The sequence below is a fragment of the Oncorhynchus mykiss genome, chromosome 16 (assembly GCF_013265735.2).
Source record: "Oncorhynchus mykiss isolate Arlee chromosome 16, USDA_OmykA_1.1, whole genome shotgun sequence".
Classification (NCBI taxonomy): Eukaryota; Metazoa; Chordata; class Actinopteri; order Salmoniformes; family Salmonidae; genus Oncorhynchus; species Oncorhynchus mykiss.
The window spans coordinates 72,461,042-72,488,261 of NC_048580.1; the positions used below are offsets into that span (position 1 = coordinate 72,461,042).

General features: G+C 44.0%; 1 protein-coding gene across 1 annotated transcript in view; it reads right to left on the minus strand.

The window, feature by feature from the left end:
* Window positions 1-5,604: 5,604 nt before the first annotated feature.
* Window positions 5,605-27,220, minus strand: part of kcnc4 (potassium voltage-gated channel, Shaw-related subfamily, member 4) — a 66,490-nt gene continuing 44,874 nt past the window's right edge. Inside the window, exons 4-5 of the mRNA XM_036947726.1 lie at window positions 26,493-26,717; window positions 5,605-8,117 (exon numbers count right to left, since the gene is read on the minus strand). Of these exons, the coding sequence (XP_036803621.1) occupies window positions 8,050-8,117; window positions 26,493-26,717 (293 nt within the window). The 3' untranslated portion in view covers window positions 5,605-8,049. The remainder of the gene's footprint in view (window positions 8,118-26,492; window positions 26,718-27,220) is intronic.

Sequence of the window (27,220 nt, forward strand, 5' to 3'; positions counted from 1 at the left end):
TAACAATGTAAGAAATAATACATGAAAAAACAAAATACTGCAAAGTGTCCTAAGAGCTAGAAGCACAGCAGCCCTCTCTGTCGGCGCCATTGAGAGTACACTCAGAGTGAGCTCTGTGCTAGATCTGGAGTCACTTGTGTGTCCAAATGGCACCCTATTCCCTATAGTGCCTTTGGGCCCTGGTCAAAAGTTGTGCACTAAATAGGGAATAGTGTGCCTTTTGGGAGACTGAGAAAGAACATTGCCATTCACTGGGTGTTCCATTCCATATGTGTTCCATTCCGGTGAGGTGTTCCGTTAATTCAGCGAAGGGGTGCTACCAGGAAATAATAGAGTAGCACACTTCAGTCAGCATCTGACATGTTGAACAGAGTTTACTATTTTGTACCGATGTTTAGCTCATACTAAAGGAGTGTGTCTGCGTTCATCAAGAAAACAGCTAGCCTGATTTGTGACTCATTGTTTTAAGTCCAACCTCTGTGTCTCTGTAGACAGCATAGTGCGCATGCATGCATGTATGTACACACACACACACACACACACACACACACACACACACACACACACTTTATTTTTTCTGTTTATGTGTGTGTGTGCTTCCAAGTGTGAGGATCAGCAGCAGAGAAGCAACTGAACAGTAATTAGTAGCCTGTCATTCCAGATCTCCGTGGAGACGGCTGTGTGTTGTGTTCCATCTACACCTTCGGCGAGTGATCACACAGACACTGGGGAGTAGGAGGCATGTCTATGACTTTCATTACACCTCTTTACAACAAACCACAATAACACACATATTCTAGTCTGGTGCTCTGGTAGCTGCTAATAACCACAATATCACACACACACACATGCACACACACACGCACACACACACACACACACACACACACACTAGTCTGGTGCTCTGGTAGCTGCTAATAACCACAATATCACATATACACACGCACGCACACACACACACACACACACACACACACACACACACACTAGTCTGGTGCTCTGGTAGCTGCTAATAACCACAATAAAAATCACACGCACATTCTAAGCACCTCTACTCCTGTTTTTTGAGCACAAAACACTGTTTAAAAAATTTTTAAAAAAGAATTCACAACCACAACAGCAATCACACTGATTCTAGTTTTGATCCCACCAAGAACAGAAAACAGTAGTAATCAAAGCACGACAAGTTGGCCCCCACGTTGTGCAGTAAATGGTTGAGTGTATAAAGGCCACGGGGCAAAGACGTCACCGTGGAAACATGCAGCCTCGGAGACAGAAACAATAACAGCCATCAGCTTGTGGAAAGGCAGAGACAGTGGCACACTTGGTTTTTACTGTAGTCATAGAGAAAATTGATTTTTATTTTCACATGATACAAGGATATCAACTGCAATGCTTTAAGACACACAACATCTGACAGTTTCACTGCGTTTCAATCGCCAAAATGGACCGTTCAACTTCACAAACTGCACCAGATACACAGCTCCATACAAAGCCTCCAACCCCATGATGAGAACCCCATTTAATTAGAATGAGAATCTTAGAATCGTGCTATGTTCTATGGAGAATATTCTAACCATTCTAATTCTCATTGTAATCATTCTAGAAACCAGCTTAGACTCATATAGCTATGATTCAGTTCACCCCTGCTAAAACACAACAGTACAAGTGGAAAAGGAGGCTGTATAGGTAGATATAGATAAAGCTGGAATCCTTAATTGAAACAATAACAAAGGGCCACCCCGTCTGTGTTTTGGTAAACAGCTGTGGGATTATGCTGGTGAAATGTAACCACTCTCAAATTCATAGACAGAGCTACGGTATGGATACAAGGACTGACCATCCATGATATCAACATTATAGTATGAACCATGTTTTGAGACTATACAGTGTTTTGTTTACATTTACTTTATATATTGTGTTCTGATGGGGTGTGACAGTTGAACTAAGCTCACGAGGCATTTACAAGTAATATTCTTCAAGAATCATTCCTTTGTCCAAAAGTCCAAAAATGGATGTAGCAACTAAGGATTCTAGATTTAAATTATCAAAATAAAATCATCTTCATATAATGTAATAATATTGTTACTAAATGTGCAGATAATCAAATTTCTAGAGGGGTTTTCTACAGGATTAAGGTAAAGTCAATAGGCCTATACTGTGCTACATACAACTGTGCTTCTATATACAGACTTGTGTCAGAGGAGTCAAAATAGGGTTGAGAAATAAATTAAAATACATTTCAATAAAACGTTACTTTTTTAAATAGTAAACAGGCAACTATGGTCGACCAAGAGAAATATATTAAGACACCACGTGAAAGAAAACACTCTTTGGCTTGCGTCCCAAATCCCACTCTCAAAACACACTCTCCTTGGCTTGCGTCCCAAATCCCACTCTCAAAACACACTCTCCTTGGCTTGCGTCCCAAATCCCACTCTCAAAACACACTCTCCTTGGCTTCGTCCCAAATCCCACTCTCAAAACACACTCTCTTTGGTTTGCCCCCAAATCCCACTCTCAAAACACACTCTCTTTGGTTTGCCCCCAAATCCCACTTTCAAAACACACTCTCCTTGGCTTGCGTCCCAAATCCCACTCTCAAAACACACTCTCCTTGGCTTGCGTCCCAAATCCCACTCTCAAAACACACTCTCCTTGGCTTCGTCCCAAATCCCACTCTCAAAACACACTCTCTTTGGTTTGCCCCCAAATCCCACTCTCAAAACACACTCTCTTTGGTTTGCCCCCAAATCCCACTTTCAAAACACACTCTCCTTGGCTTGCGTCCCAAATCCCACTCTCAAAACACACTCTCCTTGGCTTGCGTCCCAAATCCCACTCTCAAAACACACTCTCCTTGGCTTGCGTCCCAAATCCCACTCTCAATACACACTCTCTTTGGCTTGCGTCCCAAATCCCACTCTCAAAACACACTCTCCTTGGCTTGCGTCCCAAATCCCACTCTCAAAACACACTCTCCTTGGCTTCGTCCCAAATCCCACTCTCAAAACACACTCTCCTTGGCTTGCGTCCCAAATCCCACTCTCAAAACACACTCTCCTTGGCTTGCCCTCAAATCCCACTCTCAAAACACACTCTCCTTGGCTTGCGTCCCAAATCCCACTCTCAAAACACACTCTCCTTGGCTTGCGTCCCAAATCCCACTCTCAAAACACACTCTCCTTGGCTTCGTCCCAAATCCCACTCTCAAAACACACTCTCCTTGGCTTGCGTCCCAAATCCCACTCTCAAAACACACTCTCCTTGGCTTGCGTCCCAAATCCCACTCTCAAAACACACTCTCCTTGGCTTGCATCCCAAATCCCACTCTCAAAACACACTCTCCTTGGCTTGCGTCCCAAATCCCACTCTCAAAACACACTCTCCTTGGCTTCGTCCCAAATCCCACTCTCAAAACACACTCTCCTTGGCTTGCGTCCCAAATCCCACTCTCAAAACACACTCTCCTTGGCTTGCCCTCAAATCCCACTCTCAAAACACACTCTCCTTGGCTTGCGTCCCAAATCCCACTCTCAAAACACAATCTCCTTGGTTTGTGTCCCAAATCCCACTCTCAAAACACACTCTCCTTGGCTTGCGTCCCAAATCCCACTCTCAAAACACACTCTCCTTGGCTTCGTCCCAAATCCCACTCTCAAAACACACTCTCCTTGGCTTGCGTCCCAAATCCCACTCTCAAAACACACTCTCCTTGGCCTGCCCTCAAATCCCACTCTCAAAACACACTCTCCTTGGCTTGCGTCCCAAATCCCACTCTCAAAACACACTCTCCTTGGCTTGCGTCCCAAATCCCACTCTCAAAACACACTCTCCTTGGCTTGCCCCCAAATCCCACTCTCAAAACACACTCTCCTTGGCTTGCATCCCAAATCCCACTCTCAAAACACACTCTCCTTGGCTTGCGTCCCAAATCCCACTCTCAAAACACACTCTCCTTAGCTTGCCCCCAAATCCCACTCTCAAAACACACTCTCCTTGGCTTGCCCCCAAATCCCACTCTCAAAACACACTCTCCTTGGCTTGTTCCCAAATCCCACTCTCAAAACACACTCTCCTTGGCTTACCCCCAAATCCCACTCTCAAAACACACTCTCCTTTGGCTGCGCCTCAAATCCCACTCTCAAAACACACTCTCCTTGGCTTGTGTCCCAAATCCCACTCTCAAAACACACTCTCCTTGGCTTGCGTCCCAAATCCCACTCTCAAAACACACTCTCCTTGGCTTGCCCCCAAATCCCACTCTCAAAACACACTCTCCTTGGCTTGCCCCCAAATCCCACTCTCAAAACACACTCTCCTTGGCTTGCCCCCAAATCCCACTCTCAAAACACACTCTCCTTGGCTTGCGTCCCAAATCCCACTCTCAAAACACACTCTCCTTGGCTTGCATCCCAAATCCCACTCTCAAAACACACTCTCCTTGGCTTGCTTCCCAAATCCCACTCTCAAAACACACTCTCCTTGGCTTGCCCCCAAATCCCACTCTCAAAACACACTCTCCTTGGCTTGCCCCTGTAACAGTACAAATTTAGACCGTCCCCTCGCCCATACCCGGGCGCGAACTAGGGACCTTCTGCACACATCAACAGTCACCCTCGAAGCATCGTTACCCATCGCTCCACAAAAGCCACGGCCCTTGCAGAGCAAGGGGAACTACTACTTCAAGGTCTCAGAGCAAGTGACGTCACTGATTGAAACGCTATTTAGCGCCCACGCTAACTAAGCTAGCCGTTTCACATCTGTTACACCCCCAAATCCCACTCTCAAAACACACTCTCCTTGGTTGCGTCCCAAATCCCACTCTCAAAACACACTCTCCTTGGCTTGCCCCCAAATCCCACTCTCAAAACACACTCTCCTTGGCTTGCCCCCAAATCCCACTCTAGAAACACACTCTCCTTGGCTTGCCCCCAAATCCCACTCTCAAAACACACTCTCCTTGGATGCGTCCCAAATCCAACTCTCAAAATACACTCTCCTAGGCTTGCATCCCAAATCCCACTCTCAAAACACACTCTCCTTGGCTTGCCCGCAAATCCCACTCTCAAAACACACTCTCCTTGGCTTGCCCCCAAATCCCACTCTCAAAACACACTCTCCTTGGCTTGCGTCCCAAATCCCACTCTCAAAACACAACAGGGTGCCATTTGAGAAGCAACCTTTTTCCACCTTACACGCCGACTAAACCGGGCACGCCGACTAAACCGGGCACGCCGACTAAACCGGGCACGCAGATTAAACCGGACACGCCGACTAAACCGGGCACGCCGACTAAACCGGACACGCCGACTAAACCGGGCACGCCGATTAAACCGGGCACGCCGACTAAACCGGGCACGCCGATTAAACCGGGCACGCCGATTAAACCGGGCACGCCGACTAAACCGGGCACGCCGATTAAACCGGGCACGCCGACTAAACCGGGCACGCCGATTAAACCGGGCACGCCGACTAAACCGGGCACGCCGATTAAACCGGGCACGCCGACTAAACCGGGCACGCCGACTAAACCGGGCGCGCCGATTAAACCGGGCGCGCCGACTAAACCGGGCACGCCGACTAAACCGGGCACGCCGATTAAACCGAGCACGCCGACTAAACCGGGCACGCCGACTAAACCGGGCGCGCCGACTAAACCGGGCACGCTGATTAAACCGGGCACGCTGATTAAACCGGGCACGCTGACTAAACCGGGCCGGCTGATTAAACCGGGCACGCTGATTAAACCGGCCACGCGCGTGCCTTCGATTTTGTCTATCCACACCAGACGCAATCAGGACACACAGGTTGAAATATCAAAAAGAACTCTGAACCAAATATATTCATTTGGAGACAGGTCAAAACATATATGAAACATTCATGGACATTTAGCTAGCTAGATTGCTGTTGCTATCTCATTTTGTCCTGGGATATAAACATTTGGTTGTTATTTTGCTTGAAATGCACAAGGTCCTTTTTTGTTGTTGTTGCTGGATCTTTGTAGAATATCGACCCATTTTGAGTCACACAAAATAGTGTGTTCTCTACTCTGACAATGAATCCACAGATAAAAGGGGAAACCTAGTTAGTTTCTAGTAATCTGTCCTAGTTCAGTATTCTTCTTCTGTGGATTTTATATGGTGGTTGGCTACCAACTTTAAGGTGAATTACTACAACCAACTGGACTGGAGTGTGGACCTCAGTTCACCCAATATGCTCCTACAAACCAATGAGGAGATGGAAGAGGCGGGACTTGCAGCGTGTCAAGCGTCTACAATAGAACCAAAGTATTATTTTAGCGCCTGGCTAGCAGACGCTCGTTGTGCGAGCGAGCAGTTTGGACAAGATGACTGAATAACATGTATGTGTACATTTATTCTGCAACGCTCGCGCACGTTACGCCGCCGGTGTGGTCAGCATGTTAGATACATGTACAATGATTATCAAACAACGAAGATCTTAAAAATAACCAAGATCTTAAAGAACCAAGATTGGCGTTTTAGGAACAAAATCTAAATCTCTTCACATTACTCCATAACATTAACATTAAGCACGACTGGAACGGGCGGATGATGTCACAGCATGTGCCGATATGGATCTTAACAATGCATTTACTAACAATGTTGATGATGCATTTAGCAATGATGATGTTGAGATAATCTCTTTTAATCTAATATGGCTGCCCACATTTTTGGTCCCCTTTTTCAACCAAGCAAATGTATTGTCAAAGAAGTACAATAGCATTTATATATTATTTGCAAGACACTTTTGTTTGTGAAAAGACAAGTAGTGTGTGCTTCTTCAGTCACATGCTAAATCTTGACTACTGTCTGACTGCATCTGGTCTCTCAAGGCATTTTTTACATTCTGTATTTCTCTTTTTTTTTGGTACAACGACATAAAGACACTGTGTTTGTGAACAGCAGCGTGAGCTTTAATAGTCACATGCTACTACTGTCTGCATGTTGACACTCCTCTTCCTGAAACTGTTTACGCACTGTACTTGTAATAGAAATACATGATTTTTTTATTATTTCATACATCATTTTTATTCTTTCTATAAGGATTTGCAAGATACTTTGTTTGTGAAAGGAAAATAGCGTGAGCTTTCATAGTCACATGCCACTGCTTGACTACGGCCTGTCTGTTGACTGGCATGACACCAGGCAGAGACCAACCTGTTTTAACTTTCACTTAATCAAAACAAAGCTGGACTTGTTGGGAGTCAGTCGGCTGGGAACAACGACTCCTAGTTCCAATCTCACTGTAGTCTGTTGAGTCACTTTTTTTTATTTTTTTATTTTTTTATTTTACCTTTATTTAACCAGGCAAGTCAGTTAAGAACAAATTCTTATTTTCAATGACAGCCTAGGAACAGTGGGTTAACTGCCTCGTTCAGGGGCAGAACGACAGATTTTTGCCTTGGCGGCTCGGGGATTCACTCTAGCAACATTTTGGTTACTGGCCCAACGCTCTAACCACTAGGCTACCTGCCGCCCCATGCAACAGTGCAACTCCACATTTCTGTTGAATTTTTGTTAGTCAATATTTACCAATTACACTTAATTGATGAAAGACTGAAGAATTTTTTACAGAAACGTCAAATAACTCGAATCCTTCACAAATAGTAGCAATTTCTTGAAAACACCATTTGGAAATAGGAGTTACTTTAGATATTCAAAACACTCCTCAACTTTAGATGTGTCCCTTAACATTAAGTTCACTGATGATATTTTCTTTCATGGTACATTATATAGTGCTAGATCATGCAATACAATACATGCTAAATGCTTGGAAACAGAAAGATATGTGTACATACATAACTATACCTCCTAAAGCATCAGATAGACGTATTCTACAACAGAGTTTGGGTACTGTGTACTTGACAGAAAGACAAGAGATCTTCTTCCAGAACCTTCCGGAAGGACCCGGACCTTCATCTCAGTTAGAGGAAGGAGGGACCTTAGACCTGAAGCTCCACCCCATGTCCTTCAGTGCTGCATCCTGGTTCACACGCAATTCTCCTTCATCGACCAATCAACTTCTTCAGGTCAGAGTGGTGATTTCTGGTTGGGCGTAGTTCCCAGTAGCGGCCAGGATGTCTTTACAGCTCTCTGTAACAAAGGTACATAAAGGGGTGGAAATTAGAGACAGGAAAGTCAAAACAATGTTCTGTGTATGTATGGCATGACAATGATGGACAAGTTGGCAACATCACTGAATGAAGGATAATATAACGTTCATTCAATATTGGGACTTTGAGACAAATATTCTATACATTTATGGGATCAGAAATTCATTGCCAACCATAGTGGTAAAGGCATGAATACATACTACGGGGAAGTTGAGCCATTTTTTTACATTCAGCAACACTCTGTCAAGGGAAACATCGTATTCCTTCTAACAAAGATATCGACATATATTTCAGGATGTTGTGTATCCCTGGAAGTAATCAGAATTAAATGTAAACATTCATGAAAACATAGCTTGTCCAAAAGAAAAGTAGTCTCCTGACACAACTTACCCTGGTTATGGGGTAAGATGAGCCGTGGGATAGGGTAAGATGAGCCCTGGTTATGGGGTAAGATGAGCCGTGGGATGGGGTAAGTTAAGCTGCTTACAAATTTCTGATGTGAATTAAATACTACTATGTTTTTAAAACCATGACTGTCTTTTTTTCCCCAGACATAATTCAACACAATCGCAATAGCTTTTTCAGTAAAAAAATAAATAATTTTAAGCATCTTTTAACAGAGGCTTAACACCTAACAAACACTTTTAACATAGGCCAGGCCCTGTTGTTAACTCATATCCCAGCGATAATGGCTTGCATTACGCCGAGCAAGAACATTTGCTTCAATTTGCTCAACTTGCCATTGGCTCAACCAATGGCTCAATTTACCCCATGGCCATTGGCTCAACCATTGGCTCAATTTACCCCATGGCCATTGGCTCAACCACTGGCTCAATTTACCCCATGGCCATTGGCTCAACCACTGGCTCAATTTACCCCATGGCCATTGGCTCAACCACTGGCTCAATTTACCCCATTGCCTCAACCACTGGCTCAATTTACCCCATGGCCATTGGCTCAACCACTGGCTCAATTTACCCCATTGCCTCAACCACTGGCTCAATTTACCCCATGGCCATTGGCTCAACCACTGGCTCAATTTACCCCATGGCCATTGGCTCAACCACTGGCTCAATTTACCCCATGGCCATTGGCTCAACCACTGGCTCAATTTACCCCATGGCCATTGGCTCAACCACTGGCTCAATTTACCCCATGGCCATTGGCTCAACCACTGGCTCAATTTACCCCATGGCCATTGGCTCAACCACTGGCTCAATTTACCCCATGGCCATTGGCTCAACCACTGGCTCAATTTACCCCATGGCCAATGCCTCAACCACTGGCTCAATTTACCCCATTGCCTCAACCACTGGCTCAATTTACCCCATGCCCATTGCCTCAACCACTGGCTCAATTTACCCCATGCCCATTGGCTCAACCACTGGCTCAATTTACCCCATGCCCATTGGCTCAACCACTGGCTCAATTTACCCCATGGCCATTGGCTCAACCACTGGCTCAATTTACCCCATGCCCATTGGATCAACTTACCCCAAGGCAAACATATTGGCTGTATTAGGATACACAGCTATAATTATGCACTTTCATGCTAGGTTTATGACCTTATAATGAAGCTTATAGAGACCCCAACTGATGTATAGAACAATCTTAAAAGTATCTACTTTGGTTTAGATACAAGCATCATGAAATCTCTATCACAATCCATTTCATTTGACTGGTGAAAATCTCTCACCTTTTCCATGTGGTTTCTAACTTCACAAACTCCATACAATTATGACTTCTTCCTAAATAGTTGGTCAAAATATTAATTATGTGTACAGTTTCCTAGAAACGAGGACACCTCTATCACTGGCCATTTTAATAATGGAACACTAGTGACTTTAATAAGGTGGCTCAATTTACCACTGGCTCAATTTACCCCATTGCCTCAACCACTGGCTCAATTTACCCCATGGCCATTGGCTCAACCACTGGCTCAATTTACCCCATGGCCATTGGCTCAACCACTGGCTCAATTTACCCCATGGCCATTGGCTCAACCACTGGCTCAATTTACCCCATGGCCATTGGCTCAACCACTGGCTCAATTTACCCCATGGCCATTGGCTCAACCACTGGCTCAATTTACCCCATGGCCATTGGCTCAACCACTGGCTCAATTTACCCCATGGCCAATGCCTCAACCACTGGCTCAATTTACCCCATTGCCTCAACCACTGGCTCAATTTACCCCATGCCCATTGCCTCAACCACTGGCTCAATTTACCCCATGCCCATTGGCTCAACCACTGGCTCAATTTACCCCATGCCCATTGGCTCAACCACTGGCTCAATTTACCCCATGGCCATTGGCTCAACCACTGGCTCAATTTACCCCATGCCCATTGGATCAACTTACCCCAAGGCAAACATATTGGCTGTATTAGGATACACAGCTATAATTATGCACTTTCATGCTAGGTTTATGACCTTATAATGAAGCTTATAGAGACCCCAACTGATGTATAGAACAATCTTAAAAGTATCTACTTTGGTTTAGATACAAGCATCATGAAATCTCTATCACAATCCATTTCATTTGACTGGTGAAAATCTCTCACCTTTTCCATGTGGTTTCTAACTTCACAAACTCCATACAATTATGACTTCTTCCTAAATAGTTGGTCAAAATATTAATTATGTGTACAGTTTCCTAGAAACGAGGACACCTCTATCACTGGCCATTTTAATAATGGAACACTAGTGACTTTAATAAGGTTTAAATGTTTTGTGCTACTCATCTCATATGTATATACTGTACTCTATCCTATTCTACTGTATCTTAGTCTATAACAGGTGTGTGCCTTTCCAAATCATGTCCAATCAATTGAATTTACCACAAGTGGACTCCAATCAGGTTGTAGAAACATCTCAAGGATGATCAATGGAAACAGGATGCACCTGAGCTCAATTTCCAGTCATATAGCACAGGGTCTAAATACTTATGTAAATAAGTAAATCAGGTATTTCAGTTTGTTATTATTAATACATTTAGCAAAAAAAATGTCTAAAAACCTGTTTTCACTTTGCCATTATGTGGTATTGTGTGTAGATTGCTGAGGATTTATTTATTTTTTAAAATCAATTTTAGGAATAAGGCTGTAACATAACAAAATGTAGAAAAAAAGTGAAGGGGTCTGAATACTTTCCTAAGGCACTGTAGTTTCCTAGGAACAAGGGTGGTTCAACTTACCCCATCTCCCCTACTTGTATTTATGAACACTAGGCGGCAGGTAGCCTAGAGGATAAAGGTCTGTCGATGTACCTTTGAGCAAGGCACTTAACCCTAATGTGCTCCCTGGGTGCAGTACTATTATGGCCCACCCTGTAAAACAACACATTTCACTGCACCTTTGTTTTAGACGACACCCTGACTGTAATTCAGCAATATGTTGAGAGGAAGAGGAAGCCCTTTACTGTCTGCAGATCATAACCTGGACCAGTGAGAGAGAGTCTAGAGGAAGAGGAAGCCCTCAGGCAAATGAAAAGCTTTACTGTCTGCAGATCATAACCTGGACCAGTGAGAGAGAGTCTAGAGGAAGAGGAAGCCCTCAGGCAAATGAAAAGCTTTACTGTCTGCAGATCATAACCTGGACCAGTGAGAGAGAGTCTAGCGGAAGAGGAAGCCCTCAGGCAAATGAAAAGCTTTACTGTCTGCAGATCATAACCTGGACCAGTGAGAGAGAGTCTAGAGGAAGAGGAAGCCCTCAGGCAAATGAAAAGCTTTACTGTCTGCAGATCATAATGTGGACCAGTGAGAGAGAGTCTAGAGGAAGAGGAAGCCCTCAGGCTATGATGGTCATGATGACCACTATTCCTAATTGGAAACATATTAGTGGCTATCAAGTTGAATATACCACAGGTGGACTCCAATCAAGTTGTAGAAACATCTCAAGGATGTTTCTACATCCTTGTTTCTATGTTTCTAGCGGCTATCAATTTGAATGCTGAGCTAGAACCCACCCAGACTCTGTAAATGACCAAGGTCAGTAGGACTCTGGCATCCTATTCCCTATATAGTGCACTACTTTAGACCAGGGCTCTGATCAAAAGTAGGGCACTATGTATGGAATAAGATGCCATTTGGGATGCAAACCTCTTCTCCCTGCAGCTAATGTGCACTAAAATGTGAGAGTCTATGTGTGATGTTCCCCTTTCACAGGCCGGGATGTCATTACCCACATACTCACCAGATACAGAGCCCGTGATATTGAATTACTTAGCCTTCTCTCCTTCTGTAGCTTTCTCTCTCTCTCTCTCTCTCTCACCTTCTCCATCTCTCTCTCTCTTTATTTCTCCCTCTCTCTCAATCAAATCAAATGTATTGATATAGCCCTTCGGACATCAGCTGATATCTCAAAGTGCTGTACAGAAGCATGGGAAACATGGGAAACATATGGCATGGGAAACATATGTCAACATTGCCAAAGCAAGTGAAATAGATAAAAAACAAAAGTGAAATAAACAATAGAAAATGCACAGTAAACATTACACAAAAGTTCCAAAAGAATAAGGACATTACAAATGTCATATTATGTCTATATAATATCTATAACATTTCCTTAATTTTGTGTCAGTCACAGTGGTCAGGTATTCTGCCACTGTGTAATCTCTGTTTAGGGCCAAATAGCATTCTAGTTTGCTCTGTTCTTTTGTTAATTCTTTCCAATGTGTCAAGTAATTATCTTTTTGTTTTCTCATGATTTGATTGGTTCTAATTGTGTTGCTGTCCTGGGTCTCTGTGGGGTCTGTTTGTGTTTGTTGACAGAGCCCCAAGACCAGCTTGCTTAGGGGACTCTTCTCCACGTTCATCTCTCTGTAGGTGATGGCTTTGTTATGGAAGGTTTGGGAATCGCTTCCTTTTAGGTGGTTGTAGAATTTAACGTCTCTTTTCTTTGGATAATTAGCAGGTATCGGCCTAATTCTGCTCTGCAGGCATTATTTGGTGTTTTACGTTGTACACAGAGGACATTTTTGCAGAATTCTGCATGCAGAGTCTCAATTTGGTGTTTGGAACATTTTGTGAATTCTTGGTTGGTGAGTGGACCCCAGACCTCACAACCATAAAGGGCAATGGGTTCTGATTGATTCAAGTATTTTTTAGACAGATCCTAATTGGTATTTCAAATTTGATGTTCCTTTTGATGGTGTTGAAGGCCCTTCTTGCCTTGTCTCTCAGATCGTTCACAGCTTTGTGGAAGTTACCTGTGGCGCTGATGTTTAGGCCGAGGTAAGTATCGTTTTTTGTGTGCTCTAGGGCAACGGTGTCTTGATGGAATTTGTATTCGTGGTCATGGCAACAGGACCTTTTTTGGAACACAATCATTATTGTCTTACTGAGATTTACTGTCAGGGCCCAGGTCTGACAGAATCTGTGCAGAAGATCTAGTTGCTGCTGTAGGCCATCCTTGGTTGGGGACAGAAGCACCAGATCATCAGCAAACAGTAGACATTTGACTTCAGAGTCGAATAGGGTGAGGCCGGGTGCTGCAGACTGTTCTAGTGCCCTCGCCAATTCGTTGATATACAGTACCAGTCAAAAGTTTGGACACACCTACTCATTCCAGGGTTTTCCTTTTTTCAACTATTTTCTACGTTGTAGAATAATAATGAAGACATCAAAACTATGAAATAACAGATATTGTAGTATGTAGTAACCAAAAAAGTGTTAAACAAATCAAATCAAAGTTTATTTGTCACGTGCGCTGAATACAACAGGTGTAGGTAGACCTTACAGTGAAATGCTGAATACAACAGGTGTAGTAGACCTCACAGTGAAATGCTGAATACAACAGGTGTAGGTAGACCTTACAGTGAAATGCTGAATACAACAGGTGTAGTAGACCTTACAGTGAAATGCTGAATACAACAGGTGTAGTAGACCTCACAGTGAAATGCTGAATACAACAGGTGTAGTAGACCTTACAGTGAAATGCTGAATACAACAGGTGTAGTAGACCTCACAGTGAAATGCTGAATACAACAGGTGTAGAGACCTTGGCAGGCAGCCACCCTCTGTAGTGCCTTGCGGTCAGAGTCCGAGCAGTTGCCGTACCAGGCAGTGATCTTGGTGTTGCAGCTGTAGAACCTTTTAAGGATCTGAGGACCCATGCCAAATCTTTTTAGTTTCCTGAGAGGGAATAGGCTTTGTCATGCCCTCTTCACGACTGTCTTGGTGTGTTTGGACCATTCTAGTTTGTTGGTGATGTGGACACCAAGGAACTTGAACCTCTCAACCTGCTCCACTACAGCCCCATTGATGAGATTGGAGGCGTGCTCGGTCCTCCTTTTCCTGTAGTCCAAAATCATCTCCTTAGTCTTGGTTACGTTGAGGGATAGGTTATTATTCTGTAACCACGTGGCCAGGTCTCTGACCTCCTCCCTATATGCTGTCTCATCGTTGTGTCATCTGACAACTTAATGATGGTGTTGGAGTCGTGCCTGGCCACGCAGTCGTGGATGTACAGGGAGGACAGGAGGGGACTGAGCACGCACCCCTAAGGGGCTCGTGTTGAGGATCAGCGAGACAGATGTGTTGCTACCTTCTGTCACCACCTGGAGGCGACCGGTCTGGAAGTCCAGGATCCAGTTGCAGAGGGAGGAGTTAGGCCCAGGATCCTTAGTTTAGTGATGAGCTCTGAGGGCACTATGGTGTTGAACACTGAGCTGTAGTCAATGAATAGCATTCTCACATAGGTGTTCCTTTTGTCCAGGTGGGAAAGGGCAGTGTGGAGTGCAATAGAGATTGCATCATCTGTGGATCTGTTTGGGCGGTATGCAAATTGGAGTGGGTCTAGGGTTTCTGGGATAATAGTGTTGATGTAAGCCATTAACAGCCTTTCAAAGCACTTCATGTCTACGGACGTGAGTGCTACGGGTCTGTAGTCATTTAGGCACGTTGCCTTCATGTTCTTGGGCACAGGGACTATGGTGGTCTGCTTGAAACATGTTGGTATTACAGACTCAATCAGACTCAATCAAATGTCAGTGAAGACACCAGTGCCAGTGTGCAAAGCTGTCATCAAGGCAAAGGTTGGCTACTTTGAAGAATCTCACATATAAAATATATTTTGATTTGTGTAACACTTTTTTGGTTACTACATGATTCCTTGTGTCTTATTTCATAGTTTTGATGTCTTCACTCTTATTCTAAATAGTCACAAAAAAAAAACCTGGAATGAGTAGGTGTGTCCAAACTTATGATTGGTACTGTATGTGTTGAAGAGGGTGGGGCTTAAGCTGCATCCCTGTCTCACCCCCCTGCCCTCCCCCTCCCCCAGCCCTGTGGAAAGAAATGTGTATTTTTTTGTCAATTCTTTCCATGTTTGTGTACACGGATTTTATAATGTCATTTGTTCCCCCCCCCCCCCCCCCCCCCCCCCCAACACCATTTTCCATCAATTTGTATAGCAGACCCTCGTGCCAAATTTAATCTAAAGCTTTTTTGAAAACAACAAAGCATGAAAAGACTTTGCCTTTGTTTTGGTTTGTTTGTTTGTTTGTCGATTTGGGTGTGCAGGGTGAATATGTGGTCTATTGTACTGATGTTACCTAGTCAGTTGTACAACTGAATGCATTCAACTGAAATGTGTCTTCCGCATTTTAACCAACCCCTCTGAATCAGTAGTTATTGGGGTCAAATTGTTCTACACTTTTGTAAATTGGGGTGATCAGTCCTTTGTTCCAAATATTGGGGAAGATGCCAGAGCTGAGGATGATGTTAAAGAGTTTAAGTATAGCCAATTGGAATTTGTGGTCTGTATATTTTATAATTTCATTTATGATACCATCAAACCCTCAGGCCATTTTGGGTTGGAGGGCTTGTATTTTGTCATGTAGTTCATTCAATATAATTGGAGAATCCAGTGGTTTCTGGTAGTCTTTAATAGTTGATTCTAAGATTTGTATATGATCATGTATATGTTTTTGCTGTTTGTTCCTTGTTATAGAGCCACAAATATTGGAGAAGTGGTTTAACCATACATCTCCATTTTGGATAGATAACTCTTTGTGTTGTTGTTTGTTTAGTGTTTTCCAATTTTCCCAGAAGTGGTTAGATTCTATAGATTCATCAATTACATTGAGCTGATTTCTGACGTGCTGTTCCTTCTTTTTCCGTAGTGTATTTCTGCATTGTTTTAGTGATTCACCATAGTGAAGGCGTTTTCTGGGTCTCTCTGTTTTTGGTTGGATAGGTTTCTCAATTCCTTCTTAGGTTTTTGCATTCTTCATCAAACCGTTTGTGTTACGGTGCGTGAATGAGGACCCAAAAGCGAATTAACTTAAACAGAGCTTCTTTAATTACCAAACATAGGTAGGCTCAGACGGACCGGCAGATTCCGACAGGACAAGACATGGTTACAGCAAACATGACGACAGTCTGGTTCAGGCATGAAACACAACAAACAAGAATCCGACAAGGACAGGAACAAAAACAGAGAGAGATATAGGGACCTAATCAGAGGGAAAAGGGGAACAGGTGGGAGAAGGGGTGACGAGGTAGTCAAGAGGAGACAAGGAACAGCTGGGGGAAAGCGGGGGAGAAAAGGTAACCTAACAACGACCAGCAGAGGGAGACAGGGTGAAGGGAAAGGACAGAGACAAGACACAACATGACAGTACATGACAGTTTGTCATTGTTGTTAATTTTCTTAGGTTGTCTGCTTGAAATTATTAGGTTTGATAGGGAAGCTGAGAGGTCAAATATACTGTTTAGGTTTCTACTACCAAGTTTACACCTTCACTATTACAGTGAAACATTTTGTCCAGGAAATTGTCTAGAAGGGATTGAATTTGTTGTTGCCCAATAGTTTTTATGGTATATTTCCACTATTTTCCTTTCATCTACAGCATTTCTTAATATTACTCAGTTCATTTAGCTTTGATGCCTCATGATTGAGCATAGCTCTGGTCAAGTAGAGTGTGGTTTTGCTGTGATCTGATAGGGCTGTCAGTGGACTGACCGAATGCTTTAAGAGACTGGGTTGAGGTCAGTGATAAAGTAGTCTACGGCACTACTGCCAAGAGATGAGCATTAGGTGTACCCACCGTAGGAGTCCCCCTCAAAGCCTACCACACCGATAGGAAAGGATTTCTGAGCTTAATCTATTATGAATCATTAGTTATAAAAGTGACATGAGGGGTACCATAATGAAGCTTGGGAGGGGCTGAGTGCAGGGACAACATGTGGCAGTACAGATAAGGGGAAGAACCATTTTAAGGACCAGATCACTCAGCTCCCTGACAGACAATATTGATGCAATGTTTGGCGATAACGAGGAGACTCCACCCAGGGTGGGGTACGAATACTACCATGGATGAAACCATGTCTTTGTCTAATGCCGCTGTATTGACCCTCGGGGCAGAATAAACTTGGTTTAAAGCTTTGGTTTCCTTTGAGTTTTTACTCTGCATTAGAACCTATAACCACACTATGTACATATCCAGCGTCCGAAAGAACTGCAGGAGTTGTGACCTGTTTTTGTTGGTTATGTTGTCGTAGTTGTGTCTAAAGGGGGAGCATATGGGGGGGGGAGGGAATGCTGTCACCTCCAGGTAGGTGTTCGTCTCCCTGTGTGCTGAGGGTGTCAGGTTCTTGTCCGGTTCTGACATTTATGTCGCCACAGACTAGTACATACACGTCCCTGGGCCTGGAAATTGTTGATCTCCCCCTCTAGGATGGAGAAGCTGTCATAGTTAAAGTATGGGGATTCTAGTGGGGGGATATAGGTAGCACACATGAGGACATTTTTCTCTGTTGAGATAATTTCCTTATTAATTTCTAGCCAGATGTAAAATGTTCCTGTTTTGACTAATTTAATAGAGTGGGTTAGGTCTGCTCTATACCAAATTAGCATACCCCTTGAGTCTCTTCCCTGTTTCACACCTGGTAGCTTTGTGGATGGGACTACCAGCTCTCTGTAACCTAGAGGGCAACCAGTAGGTCCGTCTCCTCTATACCAGGTTTCTTGTAGGATGTCTGTATTTCTGATTACTTTGATGAAGTCTGGGTTCCTGCTCTTTAGGCAAAGGCAGATTACCTCAACCCCTTGAATATTCCAGGTTGAGATAGTAAAAGCTTTGTGTTCCATAGTGTCTTGTATTGTTTTTGTGTGATTTAGGCTCGAACCATCACAGTAGGTGTGAACAGAGCATGTTGAGCACCTGATACATACCTCTTAGGTCGCAGGATGGGGCTTGGGCGGGTGTAATAGTGGGGGATGGGCCTGTTGCTCTGCTCACAGCCTGGGCATATGTCCTGCTGTCATGTTGAGGTCCTTGCCGCATGGGGCATGGTGTGGGCAGAAGGGGCATAGGTCTGATATGGGGGGGGGGGGGCTATATAGGGTGTGGCCGGGGTTTGCTTGAGGTGGTCTTAGCTGGTTGGGGTGTGGCTGGTGATGCTGTGGTCTCTCTCTCTCTCTCTCTCTTCTCCCCATCTCTGTCTCTGTCTCTGTCTCTGCTCTCTCTACTTTCTCTCTCTCCATCTCTGCTCTCTCTCTGCTCGCACTGTCTCTGCTCTCTCTGTCTCTCTCTGTCTCTGTCTCTGTCTCTGTCTCTGCTCTCTCTACTTTCTCTCTCTCCATCTCTGCTCTCTCTCTGCTCGCACTGTCTCTGCTCTCTCTGTCTCTCTCTGTCTCTCAATCCAATTCAATTCATGCTTTGGGAAACATATGGTTACATTGCCAAAGCATGTGAAATAGATAATGAACAAAAGTGAAATAAAAAAATACAAAAAAAGATCCAAAGGAATAGAGACATTTAAAATGTCATATTACGTCTATTGTAACGATGTGTAAATAATTAAAGTACAAAAGGGAAAATAAATAAACATAAATGTGGGTTGTATTTACAATGGTGTTTGTTCTTCACTGGTGGTCCTGTTCTCGTGGCAACAGGTCACAAATATTGCTGCTGTGATGTCACACTGTGGTATTTCACCCAGTAGGTATGTGAGTTTATCAAAATTGGATTTGCTGTGTGCACATAGCCTGTCTTCTCTTGAGAGCAAGGTCTTCCTATGGCAGCCTCTTTCAATTAAAGGCTATGCTCACTGAGTCTGTACATAGTCAAAGCGTTCCTTAACTTTGGGTCAGTCACAGTGGTCAGGTATTCTGCCGCTGTGTACTCTCTGTTTAGGGTCAGTCACAGTGGTCAGGTATTCTGCCGCTGTGTACTCTCTGTTTAGGGTCAGTCACAGTGGTCAGGTATTCTGCCACTGTGTAATCTCTGTTTAGGGTCAGTCACAGTGGTCAGGTATTCTGCCACTGTGTACTCTCTGTTTAGGGTCAGTCACAGTGGACAGGTATTCTGCCACTGTGTAATCTCTGTTTAGGACCAAATAGCATTTTAGTTTGCTGTTTTTTTGTTAATTCTTTCCAATGTGTCAAGTAATTCTCTTTTTGTTTTCTCATGATTTGGTTGGGTCTAATTGTGTTGCTGTCCTGGGGCTCTGTTCACAAACACTAACAGAAACCTACAGAGCCCCAGGACAGCAACACAATTAGACCCAACCAAACCAGGACCAACTTGCTTAGGGGACTCTTCTCCAGGTTTAATTCTCTATTGGGGATGGCTTTGTTATGGAAGGTTTAGGAATCGCTTCCTTTTAGGTGGTTGTAGAATTTAACAGCCCTTTTCTGGATTTTGGTCGTTAGCGGGTATCGGCCTAATTCTCCTCTGTGTGCATTATTTGGTGTTTTATGTTGTACAATTGAGGATATTTGTGCGTACAATTTGGTGTATGTCCCATTTTGTGAATTATTGGGTCGTAAGCGGACCCCAGACCTCCCAACCATAAAGGGCAATGGGTTATATAACTGATTCAAGTATTTTTTTAGACAGATCCTAATTGGTTTTTCAAATTTGATGTTCCTTTTGATGGTGTTGAAGGCCCTTCTTGCCTTGTCTCTCAGATCGTTCACAGCTTTGTGGAAGTTACCTGTGGCGCTGATGTTTAGGCCGAGGAATGTATCGTTTTTTGTGTGCTCTAGGGCAACGGTGTCTAGATGGAATTTGTATTCGTGGTCATACTGAGATTTACTGTGAGGACCCAGGTCTGTCAGGGCCCAGGTCTGTCAGGGCCCAGGTCTGACAGAATCTGTGCAGAAGATCTAGGTGCTGCTGTAGGCCCTCCTTGGTTGGGGACAGAAGCCCCAGATCATCAGCAAACAGTAGACATTTGACTTCGAGTAGGGTGAGGCCGGGAGCTGCAGACTGTTCTATTGCCCTCGCCAATTGGTTGATATAATTTATATGTTGAAGAGGGTGGGGCTCAAGCTTCATCCCTGTCTCACCCCATGGCCCTGAGGAAAGAAATGGGTGTTTTTTTGCATTTTTTTTTTGTTTGTGTACATTTTATAATGTTGTATGTATTTCCCCCAACACCGCTTTTCACCAATTTGCAAAGCAGAACCTCATGCCAAATTGAGTCAAAATATTATTTTAAATCAATAAAGCATGAGAAGACTTTGCGTTTGTTTTGGTATATTTGTTTGTTAATAAGGGTGTGCAGGCTGAATATATGGTCATTTGGTAAAAAGTAAATTTCACATTTGTGGTCTTCTCTCTCTTTGCTCTCTCTATCTCTCTCTCTGTCTCTACTCTCTCTTTATCTCTCTGGTTTGGCAGACAGGCAGGGGCCAGAAGGGGGTAAGGAGAATCACAAGGCTTCTCAAGCAGAGGAAAGACAGGCAGGCAGAGGATCATCGGGGGGCAGAGTCGGAGGCAGGGGGCAGGGAGGGATGAGAAGAATCACAAGACGTATCACTCAGAGGACAAGACTCAGTGTAGTTCCTTATTAAAAAAACAAAATCCTCATTCAATCTTGTTCTGAGTGCAGCTCTAACGAATTCTTGCCCTTGAGGCAGAGTTGACCTTAAGAGCAAGATAGAATAAAGAAAGTCAAATTTGGTTGTCACAACAGGTTTACACACATCAATAATACATCCCCTCTCATCCTCTTGACTAAAGTTCTGGAATAATTGTGGATTATATCAGCCAAGAGCAATGGAAGACAATCAAATTCCTCACATCTCCACCACTCAACACGTTCCTCCATGCTTGGCCAGGATTGGATCAAAACACTGAAATCTGATTCAGAGGGGTTGGGTTAAAAAACATTTCAGTTGAATGCATTCAGTTGAACAACTGACTAGGTATCCCCTTTCCCCTAATTTCCTTCCATAAGTGTGTGTGAGAAAGAAAGGGTGAAAAAACAAGATGACATTAACATCAGACCTTCAGAAAAGTGAGTAATCTGTGGGCTTTTCTAATGAGTTTTGAGGTCTTGTCTGTCTCACGACAATACTATGGGTACATAGCTCAGGACACATCACACACAGACACAGACACAGATACACACACACACAGTGGTGTAGTGGAGGGTATATGCTGATATACACCCTATACCCATTTATTTTTCAATGGGCATTTGTAACCGGTCTGAAATGACTAGGAAGTTAGCGGTGCATGCAAGTAGCGTTTCAATAGGCAACGTCACTCGCTCTGAGACCTCTGAGGAGTTGTTTCCCCTTTGCCCCGTTGCTTTTGTGGAACGAAAGGTTACGCTGCTTCTGAGGTAACTGCTGTCAATGTGTTCAGAGGGTCTCTGTTTCGAGCCCAGGTTGTGGCTAGGAAAAGGACGAAAACGATACTGTTACATTGGTGCCGTGACACGGATCACTCAGAGGTCAAAGGGGGATGAGTGTAGCTGGTGTGAAACGGCTAGATAGTTGGTGACATCACTTCCTTTGAGACGTAGAAGCAGTTGGTTCCTTTGCTCTGCAAGGACCACAGCTTCTGCGGTGCGATAGGTAACGATACTCTTGGTTCGAGCCCAGGGTGGGGCAAGGAGAGGGAAGTTAGTAATATTGTCATATATTGCATATACTCGCTTCTTAATACCCATGATGCATATCAAAGTGGGGTAGTGGAGGTAAACACTGTATCAATTATGAAGGCTGATGGAACAATTCAGAATGTTTAGCTTAAAATGTTGATAGGCTATTATTTCTTCACATTTTGGGCGCAGCAATGTGCACACGGCAGTAGGCCTACGTGCATATATTCCTAAATGTAATTTGCGGGAGAGGGGGGTAAACTGTTCTAAAATGAGCAACTCTCATGCAAGCGGTTTCATGGACAGAGATGGAAATATCTGTTAGAAATGTAGAAAGAGGGGAGATCTAAAGTTGCAACAACTAGCATAGGTTGCTAATATGACTAGGATAATGCATTTGGCTGTTAGGCTGCTGTCCCCCACGATAAAATCTGTGGGGGGATTGTTGATCTGTGTCCGTCTGTTAGTACGTCCGTTCATACGTAAGACACACACAATATCTCAGACAGCACTGGCTCAATTTTTACGAAACTTGGGTGAATGATGCATCTTGAAATAGAGATCTGGCATTAACAAAATTACACGGATTGGCCAGATGGTGGCGCTATAACAAGATATATAAAAAATGCTAACTTTGAAAGGTCACACCCCTCACCCTGTTTGACCTAAAGTCACGAAATTCGATCCATAGTTCCCTCTCCTCACAAGGAGCAGATCTGCCTCAGATTCCCACGCGAACGTTTAAGATCCACCATTTTGAATGTTGTGAAAAACACTTCAAACGCTTTTTCTTCTGGCATCGAATGACCGATCTGCACGAAACCTAATATGTGCTATCTATGGACACAGATCTCTCAACGCAATATTTTCCAGACTAGTACCTAAAACAACACTGACCACGTGAATGTTTATTGGTCAGTGTTGTTTTAGGTACTAGTCTGGAAAATATTGCACAGACACTACTTAGTCAGTGTTGTTTTAGGTACTGGTCTGGAAAATATTACACAGACACTACTTAGTCAGTGTTGTTTTAGGTACTGGTCTGGAAAATATTACACAGACACTACTTAGTCAGTGTTGTTTTAGGTACTAGTCTGGAAAATATTACACAGACACTACTGGTCTGGTGCATAAATCAGTCATGGATATTCATATTGTAACAAGATTTGGTGAACATGTTGCAAACACTGCCAAGACTCAACATTTGCAATAAGATTCATATTGACCACACAGTGGTGCTATAACAGGCACATGTTTATATCTCTCGATCTGTTTGACTCAGAGTGATGAAATTTGGCACACATGCTCAGGGATATGAGTCTAGCTAACCCATATATATCAGACACTACTGGCCCTATTTTGAATGACTTGTCTTGTCATTGTGATCCAACATTTACTAAATTACACTGATTGCCCCAAGGGGGGAGGCGCTGCATCATTCATGGGGGAAGACATGTTTACCGTTGCCTTGTTTGGGTTGACATGAGGTGGAAACAATGTTGGTTCAATCCGTTTTTTCCCCGTGGGAACCATCTTCTGGTTTATGGTAAAGGCTTTCCCATAACCCTTCTCAATAAAAAGTTAACTAGCTAGGCCTTCCTGCATGGTTATTTGCATCAATCCAGTAGCCATTTGTTTTGCACACTCCATTTCCTGTGCACTTTTAGTAACTTTACTAAAAAAAAAATTTTTTCACAGACCTCAAAGTGGTCTCCTGAAATGGTTTAAACATTGTTATGGATTTAATTAGAACATCCAATTTAGAGAAAAAAAGAAACACATTTGAAACCTGTGCATTTCTGACTCAGCTTAATTTATCTATTTCAATAGTAGGCCCACTAATGGCCTACTTGAACAGCTTGGGTTGGCCTGACTCTGAAAGAACAATGTGGAATTCATCATTTTAGGTAATGTCTCTGTTTCTCTGGCGGGCCGTTTGGGACATGTTTTCAAAATTAGAGTATACCCACTTCTCCAGGCACCACTGTACACACACACACACGCACACGCATACACGCGCACACACATACACACACCATCTGTAGATAAGATTCAGGATGCTAATGGGTGGTAAATGTTTGTTCAGGATGTGAAAAGTGAATCCATTACGTCCAAATATAGTCTTGTTGTCACTCCAGGCTCTGGGGGACTTTGGGGAGCTGTGATGTGATGATATGCTTTACACAGTGTGTGTGTGTGTGTGTGTGTGTGTGTGTCAGGCAGCAGCAGGCCTATTCAAGCAGAGAATAATTGCTGCCAGTCTGACAGCCAGATGGTAATGAAGGGAATTATAGGAAGAGGCTTTTCTGTATCTCTCTTGTCTTGTTCAATGCCTCCAAGCCTCCTGTGTTTCAAATCAAACCGTTGACTTAGATGATAAAACACTGAATCACGCACCACCCCAAAAAAATATATCCTATTGTGTTGCCAGTATTCACCCGAGAAGGTATACCGTCACAATACAAACGCTAGAAAATCTACCCCCGACAGACAGCATTTCTGTCTCATTCCCTTCATAGCATCCTGTTTCAAAGCAGGCTAGTCATACCACGTGAATGATAAAACCACATTGTGCCATACCATTTCCACCAGTTAAAAGCTGCTAAAAAAAGGTGGGTTGGTGGTGTAAATATTTACCCGAGGGCTGAGGATGTATAGCCTGCCATCACAAAACATATTTATCAAATCAAGAGAGAGGGAGCGGGAGACAAGGACAGGGACATACACATGGTGTCACGCCCTGGCCTTAGTTATCTTTGTTTTCTTTATTATTTTGGTTAGGTCAGGGTGTGCCATGGGGGATTTGTGTTTTGCCTGGTCTAGGGTTTTTGTATGTTTATGGGGCTGTGTCCTTTCTAGGTAGTTTTGTATGTTTATGGGGCTGTGTCCTTTCTAGGTAGTTTTGTATGTTTATGGGGCTGTTTCCTGTCTAGGTAAATTGTATGCCTATGGTTGCCCAGATTGGTTCTCAATTAGAGGCAGGTGTTTATTGTTGTCTCTGATTGGGAACCATAATTAGGTAGCCATATTGTTTGGGTATTTTGTGGGTGATTGTTTCCTGTCTTTGTGTTTTCTGCACCAGTTAGGACTGTACCAGTTAGGACTGCACCAGTTAGGACTGCACCAGTAAGGACTGCACCAGTTAGGACTGCACCAGTAAGGACTGCACCAGTTAGGACTGCACCAGTTAGGACTGTACCAGTTAGGACTGCACCAGTTAGGACTGCACCAGTTAGGACTGCACCAGTAAGGACTGCACCAGTTAGGACTGCACCAGTTAGGACTGCACCAGTTAGGACTGTACCAGTTAGGACTGCACCAGTTAGGACTGCACCAGTTAGGACTGCACCAGTAAGGACTGCACCAGTTAGGACTGCACCAGTAAGGACTGCACCAGTAAGGACTGCACCAGTTAGGACTGCACCAGTTAGGACTGCACCAGTTAGGACTGTACCAGTTAGGACTGCACCAGTTAGGACTGCACCAGTTAGGACTGTACCAGTTAGGACTGCACCAGTTAGGACTGCACCAGTAAGGACTGCACCAGTTAGGACTGCACCAGTTAGGACTGCACCAGTTAGGACTGTACCAGTTAGGACTGCACCAGTTAGGACTGCACCAGTTAGGACTGCACCAGTTAGGACTGTACCAGTAAGGACTGTACCAGTTAGGACTGCACCAGTTAGGACTGTACCAGTTAGGACTGCACCAGTTAGGACTGCACCAGTTAGGACTGTACCAGTTAGGACTGTACCAGTTAGGACTGTTTCGGTTTTGCCACATTTATTATTTTGTATTCTGTTCATGTTTAGTTTCACTTATAAAAATAAAAACGAAACATGAACTCTAACCACGCTGCATTTTGGTCCTCCTCTCCTTCGACGGAAGAAAGCCGTTATACATGGTGGCTCACTTGGTAGATCATGGCACTTGCAACGCCAGGCTTGTGTGTTTGATTCCCACGGGGGGGCAGGATGAAAATGTATGCACACACTACTGTAAGTCACTCTGGATAAGAGCATCTGCTACATTACTGAAATGTAAAAAATGTAAATGTTGCTAGTTCTGAACCTGGCTGTTACCAGATCTGGGACTACTGCCTCACTCTACTCATCTAAGGATTATTCCCACAGAGGTTAAATTGTACCTCACTGTTGATCCAGATAGTTGATGTAAAAGCTGATCAATAGATTTTCCCATAAAGCCTCAGGTGAAACACGACTTATTCTACTCTGGGTTGTTATGGTTATCAGGGTCGTCATGGTGAGGATAAGAGGGTTCTGAATAATGGATACAATGAGTAGTATGGCGTTGAGGTTGTCTAGGTTTTGACCTATTGACCTCGAGTCTGCAGCCTCCTTTGTCATTGTATTCACAGTTACCATTCCCATCCGTTCCTCTAATTCAGAGTGTTCGTTGTGTGTAGGACCTATGGTTGCGGATGGTGGGCTCCATGTTTCAGAGAGAGAGAGGAGTGTCAGTGCCTGCGTGCCTGTCTGTGGGTCAACCTACCAGTACGTATGGTGTGCTCTCCTCCAGTGCACGAGAAGTCCCCAGAGGTAAGCAGGAAGCAGGTAGCCTCTTTCTTGGTGGCCTTGTTCCCCCTGACCGACCGGGCGTGTTTGCGGCCGTGGCCGTGCCGTAGGTTCCACTTCTCGCTGGGTGACAGCGGCTGGGTCAGGCTGCACCCCTCATCCGACGACAGAGCCAAGTTGGCGTCTCCGTTCTGTTTGGAGTCTGACAGGACAGACAGACTTGGTTCATAAAGCATAGGATCTAGGATCAGGTCCTCCCTGTCCATTTAATCTTATTCATTAGGGTATAAATGGCTAAACTGATCTGTGATCAGCACCCCTACTCTGACAGTGTCATGTTGGTGTCTCCATTTTGCTCATATCCCCCACTAAGGGTATCAGACTAAGAGTGCTGATCAAGGATCAGGTCCCTCTGTCCTGCTCATGTTATCTTATTCAATATGATTTAAAAATCCATGATCGGCACTCCTACTGTGAGACTCTTTGTGAATACACAAGCCGACCCAGACCTGGGTTCAAAATACTATTTGTAATAAATGTGATACTTCAGCCGGGCTTGAATGAGCTTGCCAGGCACAACGGAACCAGTGGATTATCCTCCAGAGTTCTAACCCATCTGGAAGCAAACGGTCAAACTATTCAACATGTTTGGAGTAGTATTTGAACCCGGGTCTGCGAGAGACACAGGGCCTGGACTGACAGGGC